The following is a 16836-nucleotide window of genomic DNA, read 5'->3' as shown; positions in this document are numbered from 1 at the left end:
AATAATTTGAAAAATAGGAAAACACCAAAATTGGGTCTTTTGAAGGTTGACAAAATTATAAAAACTTTAATTAGATGACCAAATAAAGAAAAAGAGAGAGAGGATTCAAATTTAAACAATCAGAATTTAAAGATACAACACTGAATTTAGAATAAAAAGTAACTGAATTATTATCTGCTAAAATTTACATAATTAAATGAAGTATGTAAACTCCTAAAAAGAAACCACCAAATTAAATTCATTGAGAGAGAAACAAGTAACCCAAATAGACCTAAAACAAGCAAAGATATTGAAATAGTATTTTTTAAAAAAATGCTTCCCACAAGTAAAAGCCCCAAACCAGGTGGCTTTCCTAGTGAATTCCACCAAATCAAACAATTAAAGAATAATTATCACCAATCTTTCACAAAGCTTTCCAAAAGATAAAAGAAAACACTCCCCACATTATTCTTTGAAACCAGAATTAGAATTAGAATTAGTCTATTAGAATTATATAGAAATATATAGATTTTATATAGAAATATAATATAAATAGAATATAAATATATATTATAGAATAGAATGTAAATATTATAGAATATAATATAAATATATAGAAATTCTATATAAATATATAGAATTATATATTGCTATTAGAATTAGTCTAATAGCAAAACCAAAGTTATCAGATGAAAAGAAAACTATAGACCACTCTTCCCTATGATTATAGATACAATAATACTTACCAAATGCTAGGAAAGCAAATTCAGCAACAGGCAAAAATCGTGTACCATTATCACTTGTGATATATCTCTGGAACACATGGTTGATATACATGTTCAAATCAATCAATGTAGTATACCATATTAATTCAATAAGGGACAAAAACACATAATCACTATACTATATGCAAAAAATGTGCAAAATCCAACACCCTTTTATAATAAATACATTGAAAAAAACTAAGAATAGAAGGACTGAATGCTTTATCCCTATAATCAGGATCAAGGCGATGATATATGCTCTCCCCACTTCCATCAGCAATTTCTTGGAAATTCTAGCCAGGAATAGATGACATGAATTCAAATATAGAAAATTCTCATGAATCCACTAAAAAACAAGTAGTACTAGGAAATAACTTCAGCAAGTTTCCTGCATACAATACCAATACACAAAAATCAATTGTGTGTGTTTTTTTTATACACTGCCAATGAATAACTGAAGGTGGAATTAAGAAAATAATTCCATTTTAGTAGCATCAAAATGAATAAAAATCTTGGGAATAAAAATAACAGGATAGCGAAGAAATAATTACTGGAAGAAAAAAAAATTAAAAAAAAAAAATAAAAAAAATAACAGGAGTGCAAGTCTTGTACACTGAAATATACAAAACATGGGAATAAATTTAAAAAGATTTAAAACAGGACACTATATCCCATTTGCATGGATTAGAAGACATAATATTTTAATATAATATTCTCCAAATTAATAAACAGATATAATAAAATTCTTATCAAAATCCCAACTGCCTTTTTGCAGAAATAGATAAGCTGATCCTAAAATATATATGTAAATATAAAGAATCCAAAATTGCCAAATAATCTTGGCAAAGGAGAAGTTGGAGGACTCACACTTTCATATTTTAAAACACTGTAGTAATCACAGCTTTGTGGTATTTTCATAAGAATAGACATGTAGAATACTAGAATAGAATTGAGAATCTAGAAATAAACCTCATTTATAGTTAATTGACTTTTGGCATGCTTTTCAACACAATAAGATGTGAAAGGAATGGTTTTTTTCAACAAATGGTGTTGGAGAAACTGGTTATTTAATCCAAAAAATTATATTGGGTCCTTTCCTCACACTATAAAAAATTCCTTAAAAAGAAATCATAGACATAAGTGTAAGAGTTAAAACAATAAAACTCTTTAAACATAGGAGTAAATCTTTGTGACCTTGGATTTGGCAATTGTTCTTAGATTCAACACCAAAACCACAAGAATCAAAAGAAAAAAAATAGACAAATTTGACTTTGTCAATATTAAAAACATTTGTGTTGAAAATAATACCACAAGGAAAGTGAAGATAAAACAGAATAGGAGAAAATATTTTCAAATAATCTATCTGGTAAGGAAATTATATGCAGAATATATGAAGGATTTTTAGAATTTGAATTAAAAAATATAAATGACCCAATTAAAAATTGGCAAAAGATCTGAGTTGACATTTTCCCAGAGGAGATATTCAATTTGTCAATAAGCACACACAATTATTGTCAAATCATTAATGATAAAAATGCTAATCAAAACCACAATAAGATACTATTTCCCACCCTCTACCATGGCTACGATTAAAAAAAGAAAAAAAGCAGATAATAATAATGATTGATGAGGATGCAGTTCTCAACTGCACTGGAGCACTCACATGTTGCTAATGAGACTGTAAAATGCCGTCGTTCATTTAGAAAACTGCTCAACACCTCCTCGGTAAACGCAACATGAAGTTCTCATTTGACCAAGCAAATTCACTCCTAGGTGTATACACAAAAGGAATGAAAATATGTCCACACACAGTCTCATTAACTTGTACACAGATGTTTATGGCAGCATTACTCTTAATAACCAAAAGTATAAACAACCCAAATGTTCAACAAGAATGGAAGAGGAAAATGAGTTATGTTCATAAAAGAAAATATTTTTCAGCAATAAAGGAAAAAGAAGTACTATTCATGCCACAGCATGGATGACCCTTGAAAACATTAAGCAAATGCAAGCAATCACAAAAGTTGTCAAATGCATGATATGATTTATATTGGAATGTCCAGAGTGAGCAGAGGTATACAAAGAGAAAGACACTAATGCTTAGCAGGGGCTGGGGAGGGGGAAATGGGAGTGACTTATACTGGGCATAGGATATATTTTTGGAATAATAACAAATATTCTAAAATTTGATAATGGTGGTGGTTACACACCATCTGTGAATATACTGACGTACACTGAATTGTATGCTTTAAACAGGTGAATTGTATCTCTGTAAGGCTGCTGTGGGAAAAGGTGAATGACACATAAAGGCGTTGTCAAGCTAGGGAACATGCTCACTTATACATTAATGGCATGAGTAAATCTGACTGTGACTGATGGCATTTGGAAGAAAGAAGCCTTATGTTAATAATGGCAGAGGGGTGTGTTTTTACCTGTTGACTGCAAGGTCATGAAGAATATTGGAGTTAACTTTAGCCTTGGAGAAGGGATGAGAGTTACAGTGGAAACGAAAGAGAAGCCCATCATAGGGAAGGGAAGATCCTGAAATCAAGAGCAAGAATGGAAACACAATAGTGCTATTAGCCAAAGAACTTATAAAAATGTAATTTTTCCTAATATTTTCAATAATTCTTTTGTTTTCCACATTCTAGAAGACTTACCGCTCTTGTAAGGATCTATTGAGTGTTGCATGACCATGTTGCTGTGGGAAAACAGCTATGAAATGTAGATGACTTTACGAGGCCCACTGAACGATACTCTCCATTATGTGTTCTGTAGACTTAGAGAGTCATTACAAGTTTCTAAGGACTAAGCAGAGTGAGGAAGATAAATTCCAGATAATATGCCTAAAATAGTACTCAGAAATTATTTAGTACTTTGTTCAAATTTTCAACATTTCCTGCTTTATCCTTCCTGTCAGTCAACGACCTTCCTTCTTATTTCATCTAAAAAGCAGAATTAAGCAAAGCTGCACACCACCAAATCTATCCACCATGCTGGCACTGTGCCAGTGCACCCTGCCCTCCTCCCGCCACTCCGGACCATTGTGCAGGTTTCTATCTGAGCCCAGCCTCGCCACATCTGCTCTAACTCCCATCCTTCCCTTCTGCTCAAGAAGTTTCTACAACTATCCTCAGATGTGAGTCCTCTACTGTCTCATACAGCAATTCTACAAATATATACTAATTGCTTAAACCTTAGAAAAACATTACCGGTTTTGTCTACTTATCCATTTCTCTGCTCCATTTAAGGGGGGGGAAGGACTTCTCCAAAGAGAAGTTGTCTACAGTAAGGCTAATTCCTTTCCACCCAATCTCTTGTGAACCCATTTCTAAGAATCTTTTGCCCTCTCTTCACAAAAGTCTCTTGTAAGGATAAAAATAACGTCTCTGTGCACCCAATAGCCAATTTTCAGCTGTCATTTTGCAAGACTCTCTGGCTTTCTCTCTCCCTTCTGTGGCACTGTGCTCTTTCTTGTGTGCTGCTGCTTCTTGCTCTGACCTTGCTATGCCGCTGCTCCCAGGGACGCGAGCCCAGCCTTTTCTCCACCTGCACACCTTCCAACCCAGGGCATCTGGATGCTCACAGAGCATAACTTTTACTCTCAACTCTGGTTTTTCCCTTAAATTACACTGATATACAACTCTCTACTTACCCCTTGATGAGTATATCTAATAGGCTCTCATTGTAACATACCCAAAACCAAAATATTGATCTTTAATGTCAAACCTGCTCTTCCCACAGTTCCTTCTTTTCTGAACATGGCAACTCTGTCCTTATAGCTGTTCAATGTAACTTTTAAATCTGACCCCTTTTCTTAAGGAAAAACATTATAATGTCACTCCTTTCTTGAAATGTCCTTCCCTTGGAGCTCTAGCAAAAATGGCCAATTTCAGACATATGTCAATTCTTGCCACTCCTCTGATCAAAACTTCCAATGGTTTCCCAAGTCACTCCAAGTAAACTCATAATGCGACCATATGGAAAAGCAGGTACTAGTCTGTGTTTATTTCTTTGACCCCATTTTCTACTAATCACCCCATAATTCACTCCATTCCAGAGACAAAGGCCTTTGATTTTCCTCACACTCCCTTAGACTGTCACTACCTCAGGGTCTCTGACATTGCCCTTCTCCTGTCTGGAATATTTTCCCACGAAAGTGGCAACGATTCGCTCCTTTGTCCCCTTCAACCTCTGCCCTCATGGCAATGTGAATTTGTCTATCTCACAGCCCCTCCCATACTCTGCTTTCTTCTCCAGTTTATTTTCTTCACTGTACTTTTCACATCCTGGCATATTTAATTTATTTGTGCCTTTATATGTTGTCTCCTGTCGTTGGAATGTGAGTTCCATCAGAACTTTTTATTTAATCTGTTTTGTTCATTGCTATGTCTTTTTACTGCCCACCCCCCCCAAAAAAAACACAAAGGAATAAATGTGCAGGAAACACTCAGTATTTCTCTTGAAAATAGCTTGTATTTAGTGAGATTCATGGGACTAATGAAGGTCAGAAGAGCTTTGCTACAGGTGATAATCACTAACTTGGCAGATGTTGTCTGTAGATGTTTGACAGGTGTCTGAGAACTTAGGTCTCGGGCTCACCTGGGAAATGAGTGAAAGGGCTGTACAGTTGACATAGAAGAGGAGAAGAGATCTTCGAAGCCCCAGGAGTGGGTAAGATTGAAGAGCTGGCCACCGAGGCAGAGGAAAGATGAGATGACAATGGAATCAAGAGCCAAACTCAAATCCATCTCTGTCTTCTGCTTTCTTTCCTAATTAGTTATTACTATTATCTGCCTGCTCCCACAAAAAAAGGTGTAAATATTTTAAAGCATCAATCTATATCAAATTATTTCCAAGTAATTGACAAGGTAGGAATGATTGAAAACCTTAATATTTCTAAAACTGCTTAGATATTTCTCTATTTGATTTTTTTTTCTTATTAACCAAAATGTAATCTCCAATTTAATAAAGATTTGTTAGAATTATTTTTGAGAAAAAGTTATTTGGTATAATACTTTTGTCTAGTTGTAACATTCAACTATATTCTTCTCCTCACCAAGAGTGAATTGCATGTTTCTATGCTATAGTTGGTTTTTAATAATACACAGAAAAAAATCTCATATTTCCCCCAAACTTTCCAATGATTTTCATATTGGGTAGATTTAACATGGGTTGATATGGAAAATATTTAAAATCCTCATGGAAAATAAGCTGGCTTCACAAAGAATGACAGGGTGAACGAGGATTTTCTGGGTGAGTTAAGGCAAGGAACACCTGCTACTTTACAAATAACATATCACCAGTGCTGTGGAAGTGCATTATTAAAAATAAAGCTCCTAAGGTAATTATGATGGAGTTACTAAAATATTTTTGGTGGAATCATTTCAGGGAATTAGAATGGTTCAATGAATAGCTTTTGCTAGTTTCTGGAGAAAATGTTTGCCATAGAAAGCTAACTATGAAATGCTGAAGGTTCGAAGGGAACTACTGAGACAACATAGCTATTTGTTAGATATTGTACAGAACCATGAATATGTTTTGTTCTATTGTGCTCCGATTTCATGACCTAGGAAAATACTCCTAGGATGAATTGTTTCACTTAAATACTACCCTGGCACATGACAGATATTGTAATGTGCTCTAACTGAGTGAATATCTTCTACTATTTTCTACAGCCACATGCTATAAATTACAAATGCTATCAGGAGTGTGCATGTCATCCTACTCATCATTTCTAACAAATATGTAATAAAATAACAACTGGTTTCTCAGCAATTTCCTATGATCTATCACCCTTGAGTTTTCCTCTTTATGATAAGTTCATCATATTTACTTCATTAAGTACATAAATGCATTAGTCTTCTCTCAGTCCTCTTGGAGTTAAAATGTGATTTGGCGCCTGATGATGGTCTTTTATTAAAAAAAATATTCACAACATCATCTTTCAAAATCTGTCCTGATCATTGCCTCATGACTTTATAGCTAGTCTGACATCACTTGTGAAAAACTTTTCTCTGTTTCATTGCAATGTATATCATTGGGTTGGCACTGATAAGTGGGCTACTTACTTAAAAATCCCAAATGAATTAGTGGGCTCCTATTGATTTTTATTTTCTTTTAGTAAATATGCTGTACACACCATTAAATAAGCATCCACAGCAATTAAAACTAAGGCATGAATTATTTTTTGGATGTGAACCACTTGGCTCCATGCGTCATAAACATTCACAGCCCCTTGCCTTTAGCACTTTGCCTTCAGGCTCCCATGGCAAATAAATAGCAGCTCATTCTAAAGACTATGCCTTAATTATTCTAATTCACTTTTATTATCTGATGTGTGTATAAAGACATAAAAGTGCTTTTTAAGGTACTCTGAAGTTTCTCTTTATTGATGCATTCTTAAGAGTGAAAGTTCAATTTGGCAAAATTTATTTATCCATGCTGAAGCGACGTGCACAGGTGATAAGAACGACCAGTCCTCCCTCTTGTCCACCATGTTTTGAAGTGAATCTGCCATATCTATGACTCGTACACACTGACCAAAAATGTCTGCGTTAGACATTAGTTTCCATACATTAGATATCATTAATTCTAGATAAATTTATTGCACTTGAAAAAAGTGTCCAGTTATTATCATATCTTTAAGAACTTCATTTATATTTTATCTGACTTCTTTCTCTTTCCCTTTCAGGAATTGGAATTTTCAAATTTATTTGCTGTTCTTCACTGCATTCATTCATTCTTTGCTGCCAAAGTGGCTTGTTTGGACCCTCTGTTTTTGGGCAATCAGGCTACAGCTTCTGCAGCCACGGGCTCTGCCGCGACGAGCAAAGCGAAGCACGCGGCTTGACACGCGGCGCCCCGTGGAGCAGGGTGTTGCCCACCGCAGACGCCGGGGACGTGACGTTACCGGGTCGACGGCGGAGTGGATCAAAGTTTCAGCCGGAAGGGGAGGGCGCGCGGCGGCTGGAGACGCTGCCCTCTGCGAGGCTCCGGCCCGCGCAGAAGCTGCCGCCGCGCGCTCCCGCCGCGCGCTCCCGCCGGCCGCCTGCCCCACGGGGCCGGGAGGGGAGACGGGAAGGGTGTACATAGCATAGAAATTGTAAGCTGCCTATAAATAAACACGCCTATTAAATGGTTAATTCTGTATTTAGATTACTTTGTACGACAGAGCCGTGTCGGGCGGGTCGGGCCGTGGCCCATCATTGTGTCCCGAGGGACAGAGAGGAGGCGAGAAGGCCACCGCGCGGCAAGGCGCACGCAGTCGCTCGTGGACGGAGGATGCACTTTCATTTGCTGCTGCGAACGCCTCCTTGTCTTCTCACCCCATGACTTGACACTGGCGCTCCAATTTTGTTTATTTCATTGTAAGATATCCTGAAAGGCTTCAAAGGATAATTATGTTGAGCTATGATAGAGACACTGTGAAATGGACTATTCTCCCTGGAATCACAGTTACTAAAATGTTTTATTAGCTGCCAATGTCAACCAAATATGCCAAAAATGTATTCATTTAATTATGAGTGATGGAACCATTCCTGAACCTCTTATTGCTTCCTTCATTTAAAAAAGATTTATATTTTACCTAAGGAGATTTATTATCAGCTTAAAGTTTCATAAATGTTCAGTGATCCCAAAAATTTTGTAGAGAAAATAATAGCAACAAATATGTTGTGAGAAAAAAATTCTTTGTAATTCTAATTCTGCCAGTTAATTATGAACTGAAATGTTCCTAGAAAGCAGTCTCAAAGTTATTATTTATGTTAGTGAATGGACATCTTTTCATTTTAGTAATATTTTATGAGGAATTAAGGTGATATTTGAAAATAAAGGTTAAAATCTCTATCTTACCTTATTATGGAAAGTGACTAAATGATGCCAAGCTATGCAGGTTATTTTAGATATCATATCTTGGGAATGTTCCAAAGCTGGATATTGGACAGCATTGGTGGTGGGCACATGACTCAGATTGTAGGTATTATGTAACTATTTGTAGAGCATGGAAAACCTTCTCTGTCTTTCACTACAGCTTTATTGAGATCTGCTTTTAAACAGCCATCTGCCTTTTAGAAAAATAAAGAAAAAAACCCTTACTTTTTTATTGACACACATGCTCCCAACTAAACCAAAACATTAGAGATTTCCTTGTAAAGATAACCAAGTATTTATTAAAGTGATACAATTCTCTTTTTTCAAATAAGAGAAAACAGTGACTCAAGAGGGAAACAATTATTTGTATAAAGAACATATCCATTAAATTTTTAAATATTAATATCAAACTTTTTTCATAATTATTACAATTACTAATTCATTTTGCATCAGATTAATCCTCAAATACATCAAATTGAAAAGAAAAGGTGAAGGTTTATAGTTGTACATGGGAAAGTATTAAGTTGAATATGAGATACCTTCTCAAAAGGTTAATCGGACAGTAAACAGTTTCAACATAATTTATTTTGACCAGAAAATTAAATATGCATCTGCAGTTTGGATAGCACATTGGAATTATTGCTCAGTGTATTGATCAAACACAACAGTCTTGTAAAATCTGAAGCCCATCAAAGCAGGTTTCATGGTGCACTTGTGAACTTACAGAGAAAGACCAGGAAAAGGAGTGGGATGTGTCCCCCTTAGTACTGGAAGCAGTGGTAGGCAGTTCATTGCAGAACCTCTGCTGCTAGTTATAATTAAGTCTCACCCCATATTGGGGTGACATCAGTGTGTCTCCAAGTTGATAATCCAATTTGAAGGCAGTGTGACATGGGCTAGTTATTCAACAGAAAAAACAAAGCAAAACAAACAAAAAAAAGTTTTTAAAATTTGCATACCTGTAATTGAATCATTTAAAAAACTAATATCCAATGTAAAAATTCTGTCTTAAAATTTAAAAATCCAATTTACTTAAATATCCATTTTGTTATAGCATAAAAATTTAGCCTGTGCTCATGTGTATGATGCAGGAAAAGGTGAACAATGAGATATGTATGAATATATATCTCTTTGTAGAATAAATACACACATATATATTTACACATATATATGTGTGTATATATGTATAATAAAATGCTATGAATTATATTAAAAGAATAAGTTGCATATACATACATTTAATATACTTTAAATTGAATCATAAATTATAACTTGATTAAAACTTATGTGATTATTTTTGATACTATTGATAAAAAACCAACAGCCTACACTGCTATTTAATGTGATTAGTGGGACAGCAATCAATTAGGAAAATACTCTTCTGATTTTCATCAGTTTAGCAATTATTAATAGTTTCTAATGTTTTCTTTACAATGTGATGACTAGCCATTGTTATTTGTCACAACTTGGATTACTTTAATGAGAAAGTTTAGAAAAAAACAAAAGTACTTATAAATTTTTATTTCTCATGTAATTTAGGTTTAGATGCATGAGATTTATTTATCAAATCCTAGTTTGTACATTGAACACATTTTAACAGCAGAATGCTTAATTAATGTGTTAACCCTTCCAGTGCCTTGGGATGTGTGTGTGTGTGTGTGTGTGTGTGTGTGTATGTGTGTGTGTGATCGTTAAAGGGTTCATTGCAGTGTACATATTGCAAGCTTAATGGGGAATATTATAGGTATTTAGGTCAGAGAATGGAGTTCAAAATCATTTGAAAACTGTTAACTACTATAATAATGTTGTTTGCCTGATAAAGAATAACAATTCATTTAAGCTGAAGTATATTACAGCAGGGGCATTTTTAATTTGTTATATTGCAACAAGAATTCATTTCAAAAATACTTTAATAGATAATGTAAATGTAATTTGTACCCCAACACTTACTGTCCAACTTTTTTTTAAAGGAGAGTAATCAGGTAATCATGTCTTGCCCATATTTCAGGCATGTACCAACTTACAATTTTAAAACCTTCATTCGTAAAACTGTCATTTAGCAAGAAATAAACAATTACTTGAAAGTAAATTTCAAGTCCATATTAGCCATGCAAGCAGCTGAAGTTTCCTTTGGGTGCACTAGTTTATAGATCGACATTTCCCTCATTTACAATGACAAAGCTTGTTCATAAACTTCTTGTACATTGAATGCTGGATTTGCGAGAAGCTTGATTTATCACTGAGGAAAAGTAATGATCGTAATAATAATTTAGAATTACTGCTAGAAGTCAGCAGTGGGGAGAAGCTTTAAAAGCACAAGGACAATCTTGTGCTTAACTTTTTAAGGTAAGTGTAGATGGTTGGATATTAATAACAAAAATTGTGCTAGCATTAACACTGCTGTGCTCGTGAGTTCTCCTTAAGGTTGCTTTATTCATACCTCCAAATGTTTTGTTTATGATTTATTCTTATTACTGAATACTCAAAAATCATGTCACTTATTTGCACATTTGAATTTGTTTTTGAAAATAAAATATTATAAATGTTATATATTTTATACATATTAAAAAGCAATGAAAATACCAGAAATATAAAATGTAAATATATTTATTTCATTTTTAATTGTTTTGGTGGATGTTTGTAAAATATAAATTAATAACTGTGACAAAATCTTGTCACTTTGTTCTTTTAGTTCATTAATGTACTACTAATAAAACTGTCATTTTTTTAATGAAGCATACTAGAAAATAAAAACAAATACTTTTTATTACATTTGTGTTTTCGTTTCTTTGGGTTTGATTCATAAGTTTCATGTATATTTAAAACATGATCCCAAAAGACTTAACTACAATGAAAAGGGTTAAAATATGACCTGTCTCTAATAGACTACAGACCATTTGGGACATAATCTGTTCAGTTCACCAGTATTTATGGACATTAGCTATGTGACTCCTAAGATATCCCAAAGTTCAAAGAAAGGTGCTATTTGTGAAAATACTTAAACAACCATAGAGGTAAAACTTTTGAAAGCATGTAACTTTGATTCTTTGAAATATAGTTATCAATTTTAGTGCCCTTTTTTTAGATTTTATAAGATTGTCTGCATAGACAATCGTGTCATCTGCAATAGAGGCTTTTGTTTTTTCCTTTCTGTGCTATAAGTTTTAAATTTGGCTTCCTACCATATTTCACTGGTTACTACTTCAATTTAATACTAAAGAAGATTGTTGAGAGTAGACATCCTTGCCTTTATCTGATCTGATCTTGGGGAAAAAGCATTCAATCTATCACCACTCTTTACCTTGATATTTGCTCAAGCTAAACAGAAGGCAAAGATGAGAAAATATAATGAAAGGAGCTTTTGCAAATAATTGTAGGAGAACAATATAGATAGCTGACAAGTCTTCATGATAACATTAGACAGGGATTTACAGTACAGTAAATATGCAGCTTACAGCCATGGGAAAACACATAAGAATGCAATTCTGCCTGAGATTTTTGTGATGGAAGCCAAGGCTGAAAGAGAACATTGGTACATACTGTGAAAATAATTTATGCTATGACAGGAGTTGGTGCTTAGTCAACTGGCAGTTGGGAGATATTAGAATATTTTAACCAAGAAAACTACATGAATAGTTTTTTTTATTATTTCAAAAATTATCTTTATTAGCAATATGAAGGATATAATTAGGAGCAAGGAGAGAGATTATAATTTTCAGAACAGCCAAAAATATATCAACCCTCCACAGTTAAATTATCATGGTAACTAATCTCTAATAAAGAAGAGAATTAGAGAAAGAATAAAAAATAAATATCTAGTGTAATAGTGTGCAGTTTAATTATAAATAATTTCCAAATGGGAATATGGAAAAGTGTAAATATTTTCTTAGTGCACTTATCTTTGTGAAGAATATAAATTAGCAAATTTGAAAGATGAACTGTCAGCAAGTTAATATTTCCAAGAGAAGATGCATGATCACAGTTTACATTGCTTTCTATTCTTATTAAATAGAATAGAATAAGCTATCCACAGGAATATCTTATCAATTTCCAAAAGGTTAATGAGAAAAACAACAGGGACAGACCTAGAGCAAAGGAAATACTTTGTGAGTGAGAGGTAGCTGTTGTGTTGGGCAAATAGCATAATCAAGCAATAATAAACTGTCCCAGAAAAATAGCAAAACTATTCTCAGCAAAGAAAACCATTCCAACGAAAACATGTGGATTATTTAACAAAATAAGAGCAAAATTGATGTTGATGGAACTGTTAAATTGACCCAAAACTTTTATAATAATGCATCTCCAAGTTAATTATGAAATGCCACAAAGACCTTTTCTTTGAAGAACATTTTGTTTTCAAAATGTGAATTATTAACAAATAGATTGGATGGCAGAGTAAGCTTTATCATAGTAAAGAATTATCTCAAATGATTCATGTTATGGTAGAGGAAGATGAAAATATTGCCTTAAAATAAAAGTTATTTTTCACTGTTTGAACTGTATTTTTTATTTTTTTCTGATTGATTTTTGATTCTATATTTTAGCATAATCAAATTAATCTTTTGAGATTTCAAGATCCATCCAAGTAATTAAACCATAGAAACTGTCATATAATAAAATTTTTAATAAGAAAAAAATACTTGCATCATTAAAGAATTTTATACATATGTAGTTATTAAAAGTATTACAAACTAATTAATATTTGAGGATTCATGTCCTCTCTTCTATAATTCCATAGTTGGCCTGTCAAGTGGCTTTGTAGTGGTTCAACCTGTTGTGCTGAACTATATTTTCAAGAATTGCCTATCTTCCAGTTTTCCATGTAGGGTAGCCACAAGAGACATTCTGCACAATAGTTGAAGGCTATTAAGCAGAAGCTGTCTGTTTTTATGCTTGGTGGGTGGGCACAGGGACACCAAGTACTACTGTGACTCATTCGGGTGTTTGTTCAGCTGCTGGTAACATTCCTGGAGCATCCCGCGGCTTCAGTCCCGCTACTCACCACACACTGAGTCCTCCTGCAGCTTCTCTGACACCGCGGCAGGTGCGCGTCTGGGTCTTCTCTCCTGAAGAACAGCCACATCCCCGCGCTGGAAGGTAAGAGATGACGTGGTTTCCAGTCCTGCTTTAAGGCTCCTGGATCATTAGTTCATGCTTATGTCTTCTGGTTTAGTTTATTTGTGCCCTTTCCCACTTGACAGCCAAACTCTCTTCCCCATCGCCTGCCCTGCCCCAGAGACAAAGATAATAGCCTTGCAGAGAATATTTAACCAGCTTTCAAAATCGGGTAAGGCCAAGTCCCTGTAATAAATAGCCTTATAGATATAAATACAGGTGGTATACATACAGACATGATATAGATCAATCAATCTCCTGGTTGCACTACATAGTGTTTCATCTGTTGCAGAATGTTTATGAAAATATGGATTGCCAAAAAGCCATACAATATTTTTAAACTTAGATGGCAATTGAGTTTAAAAGAAGTCCAGCCTGTTTATTTTGATGCTTTTCACAGATGTGGAAGTCATTCAATTAACCTCATTGGTTGTAAAATTTTCTGAGTGCTTTTTGATAGCTGAAAAGAAATGTCTGTAGGTGGAAGAGACAAACTCAAAGGATCTTAATTAAAGGAAAATCACTTAGAATTTATGATCGGTCAGAAACTTAATGCTACAAAGAACATTAAGGATCATTCCATTCTCATCAGACAAAAAAAAAAAAAAGGAACCAAGGGATCATTGTTATCATACAAATATCACACAATCAGTAGATATTAATATAATCTGAAATATGACAAATAAAATTACAGAGCAACAAAGCACCCAAAAGAGGTGCCCAAGAATAAATTTATACATAGGATCTGGAGTAAGATCCAGGAACCTTGAAATCTGTATCACATTGTAACCACCATCAACAACAAATAACACATGCCAGTTTATTTTTATGAAAAGAATTTGGGCATTTCAGTTAGTTTAACCATGTTATTGTCAATTATATATGACCTGCCTTTTATAAAACTAATTTATTAATTCATTAAAATAAATGATTTTCTAAAATCAGCTTTCAATTTTAAATTTTAGGGCAAAATTTAGTTATAAAATAACCAAATAGCTATTGATAATAGCTAGATCATCTATAATCTTTTTAAATAAATTATTTGGAAAAGGTATATTTAATTACACACATACAGTTAAAAATATTTGGTCATAACATTTGAATATATTCTCCATCTAGATTTTCCAGAACAAAAGCAAATTTTAGAATGTTTTCAAATTACTCAAAGAGAAAATGTATTATAATTTGTATTAACATCTAAGCCTTCTAAACTACAGATTATTTTTAAATCAGTATATAGTAGAGTTACATATCTAATTTTCATTTTCTTTTTCTTCTGATTTATAAGATTAATTATTCATCTTCATTAGGTTTAAAAATACTGACTTATAAATATAGAGCATCTATATGTGTGCTATAGTACTGTGACTATATATGTGACTATAGTACTGAACAGTAAACAAAACATTTTTATTTTGAAATACTAGACATACAAGAATTTGCAAAAAAACAATACAGAGAATTCCCATGTACCCTCTCCCAACTTCACCAAATGATAACATTTTACATAACCATTCTATATTATCAAAACCAGGAACTGGACCTTATTCCAATGTTATTAACTAAACTACAAACCTTATTCAGATTTCCTCAGGTTTTACATGCACTTGCATTTAGGGGCCTGAAGTGGTATGAAATGTTACGACGTGTAGAGATCTTGCATGGCCATCAAAACCAGGATGCAGAACAGTTCCGGCAACACAAAGTAATTACCCTCTAATACCCCTTTATAATCACCTATTCCCACTCATGGTAACCCCTGGCAACCACTGATCTATCCCTTGACACTATAATTTTGTCATTTTGAGACTTTTATATACATGGAATTATATAATATGCTACATTTTTAAAATGACTTTTCACTCAGCACAATGTCCTCGAGATCTTTGCAAGTGTTGCATGCATCCATTCTTTTGTTACTTTTAACAGTAAAATAGTATCCCATTATATGATTATACCACAGTTTATCCCTTACCCATTAAAAACATCTGTTTCCAGTTTTTCATAGTACAAATAAAGATGATAAGAACATTTGTGTACACATGTTTGGGCGAACATAGTTTTCATTTATCTGGGATAAATGACAGAAGTCAAACCATCCCAAAGGAATCAGTGAGATGGCAGCGGCTAGGTGTCCTTGTCACACCTCAGTAGATTTTCTGGTAAGGAGACAAGGAGTCCGAATGGATTCATACAGATTATTTTTCATGGCATAGCAGGCAGCATAGGCTTCATATTTTCCTTTGCTCCCAATTCCTATGGGAGCAAAGCAAGCTTGGGCCCAGCTAACAATTGGTCGCACAGTGGGTCTATGTCAGGCTCAGGATCTTAGACGTCTCCCAACTGTGTAAGGAAACTGCTCTCAAGTCACCCATTGTCCCTGCTGGACAGGGAAGTATTTCTGCTACTCAGAAAAACAAGGAGATCTTCCTTGGGGAAGGGAGGAAGAAGGTATTGTCTTTACTATCATAGAACGTCTCTGAGAAGGAAGAAATTCTCTATTTTTAACCATTTAGTGATAAGAGAAATGTATCTTTAGCTTTAAGGCATACTTGCTATGCAGTTATGCTTGTGTGAGGATTTGCAAAAATCTTTCAAGAGAAAATTCACACCACAAGATGAGTTGAAGTCTTTGAGATGTGGTTCTCAATATTCAATAGACAAATGTCCAACTGCTGTGTTGTATAACATGTTTGACTTTATAAGAAACTGCCAAAGTATTTTCCAGAGAGGATGTACATTCCCACTAGCAATGCCAGAGGCATCCAGTTGCTCTTCAACCTATACAGCACTCAGGATTGTGGGTATTTATTTTAGTCACTCTACCAGGTATGTACTGTTTTTCATCATGAAATTAATTTGCATTTTCTGAATGTACGATGATGTTGAACATATTCACAAGTGCTTATTGGCCATGAATATATCCTCTGTGCAAGAGAGGCTGTTCAAGTCTTTTATTCATCTTATAATTGAAGATATACATATTCTGGAAAAGCAAGTCCTTTGTCAGACGTGTGATTTTTACACACTTTCTCCCAGTCTATGGCTTGTCTTTTAATTCTCTTAACAGAGTCTCACACACCTTATATTTGTAAGTTTGATAAAA

The 16836-nt window shown here is 34.1% G+C and overlaps 1 protein-coding gene across 4 annotated transcripts in view; it reads left to right on the top strand.

The window, feature by feature from the left end:
• The window catches only part of SNTG1 (syntrophin gamma 1), an 836056-nt gene extending 824861 nt beyond the window's left edge, over positions 1-11195 (top strand). For all 4 annotated transcript variants that reach the window (XM_076005316.1, XM_076005315.1, XM_076005314.1 and 1 more), the window contains one exon: positions 7438-11195. In XM_076005316.1, the coding sequence (XP_075861431.1) occupies positions 7438-7596 (159 nt within the window). In that variant the 3' untranslated portion in view covers positions 7597-11195. The remainder of the gene's footprint in view (positions 1-7437) is intronic.
• The last annotated feature ends 5641 nt before the right edge of the window (positions 11196-16836 follow it).

This window comes from Microcebus murinus, chromosome 7, assembly GCF_040939455.1.
Source record: "Microcebus murinus isolate Inina chromosome 7, M.murinus_Inina_mat1.0, whole genome shotgun sequence".
NCBI classification, from domain to species: Eukaryota; Metazoa; Chordata; class Mammalia; order Primates; family Cheirogaleidae; genus Microcebus; species Microcebus murinus.
The sequence above is the reverse complement of the archived record's forward strand: the minus strand, read 5'-3'. Positions and strand labels throughout refer to the sequence as shown.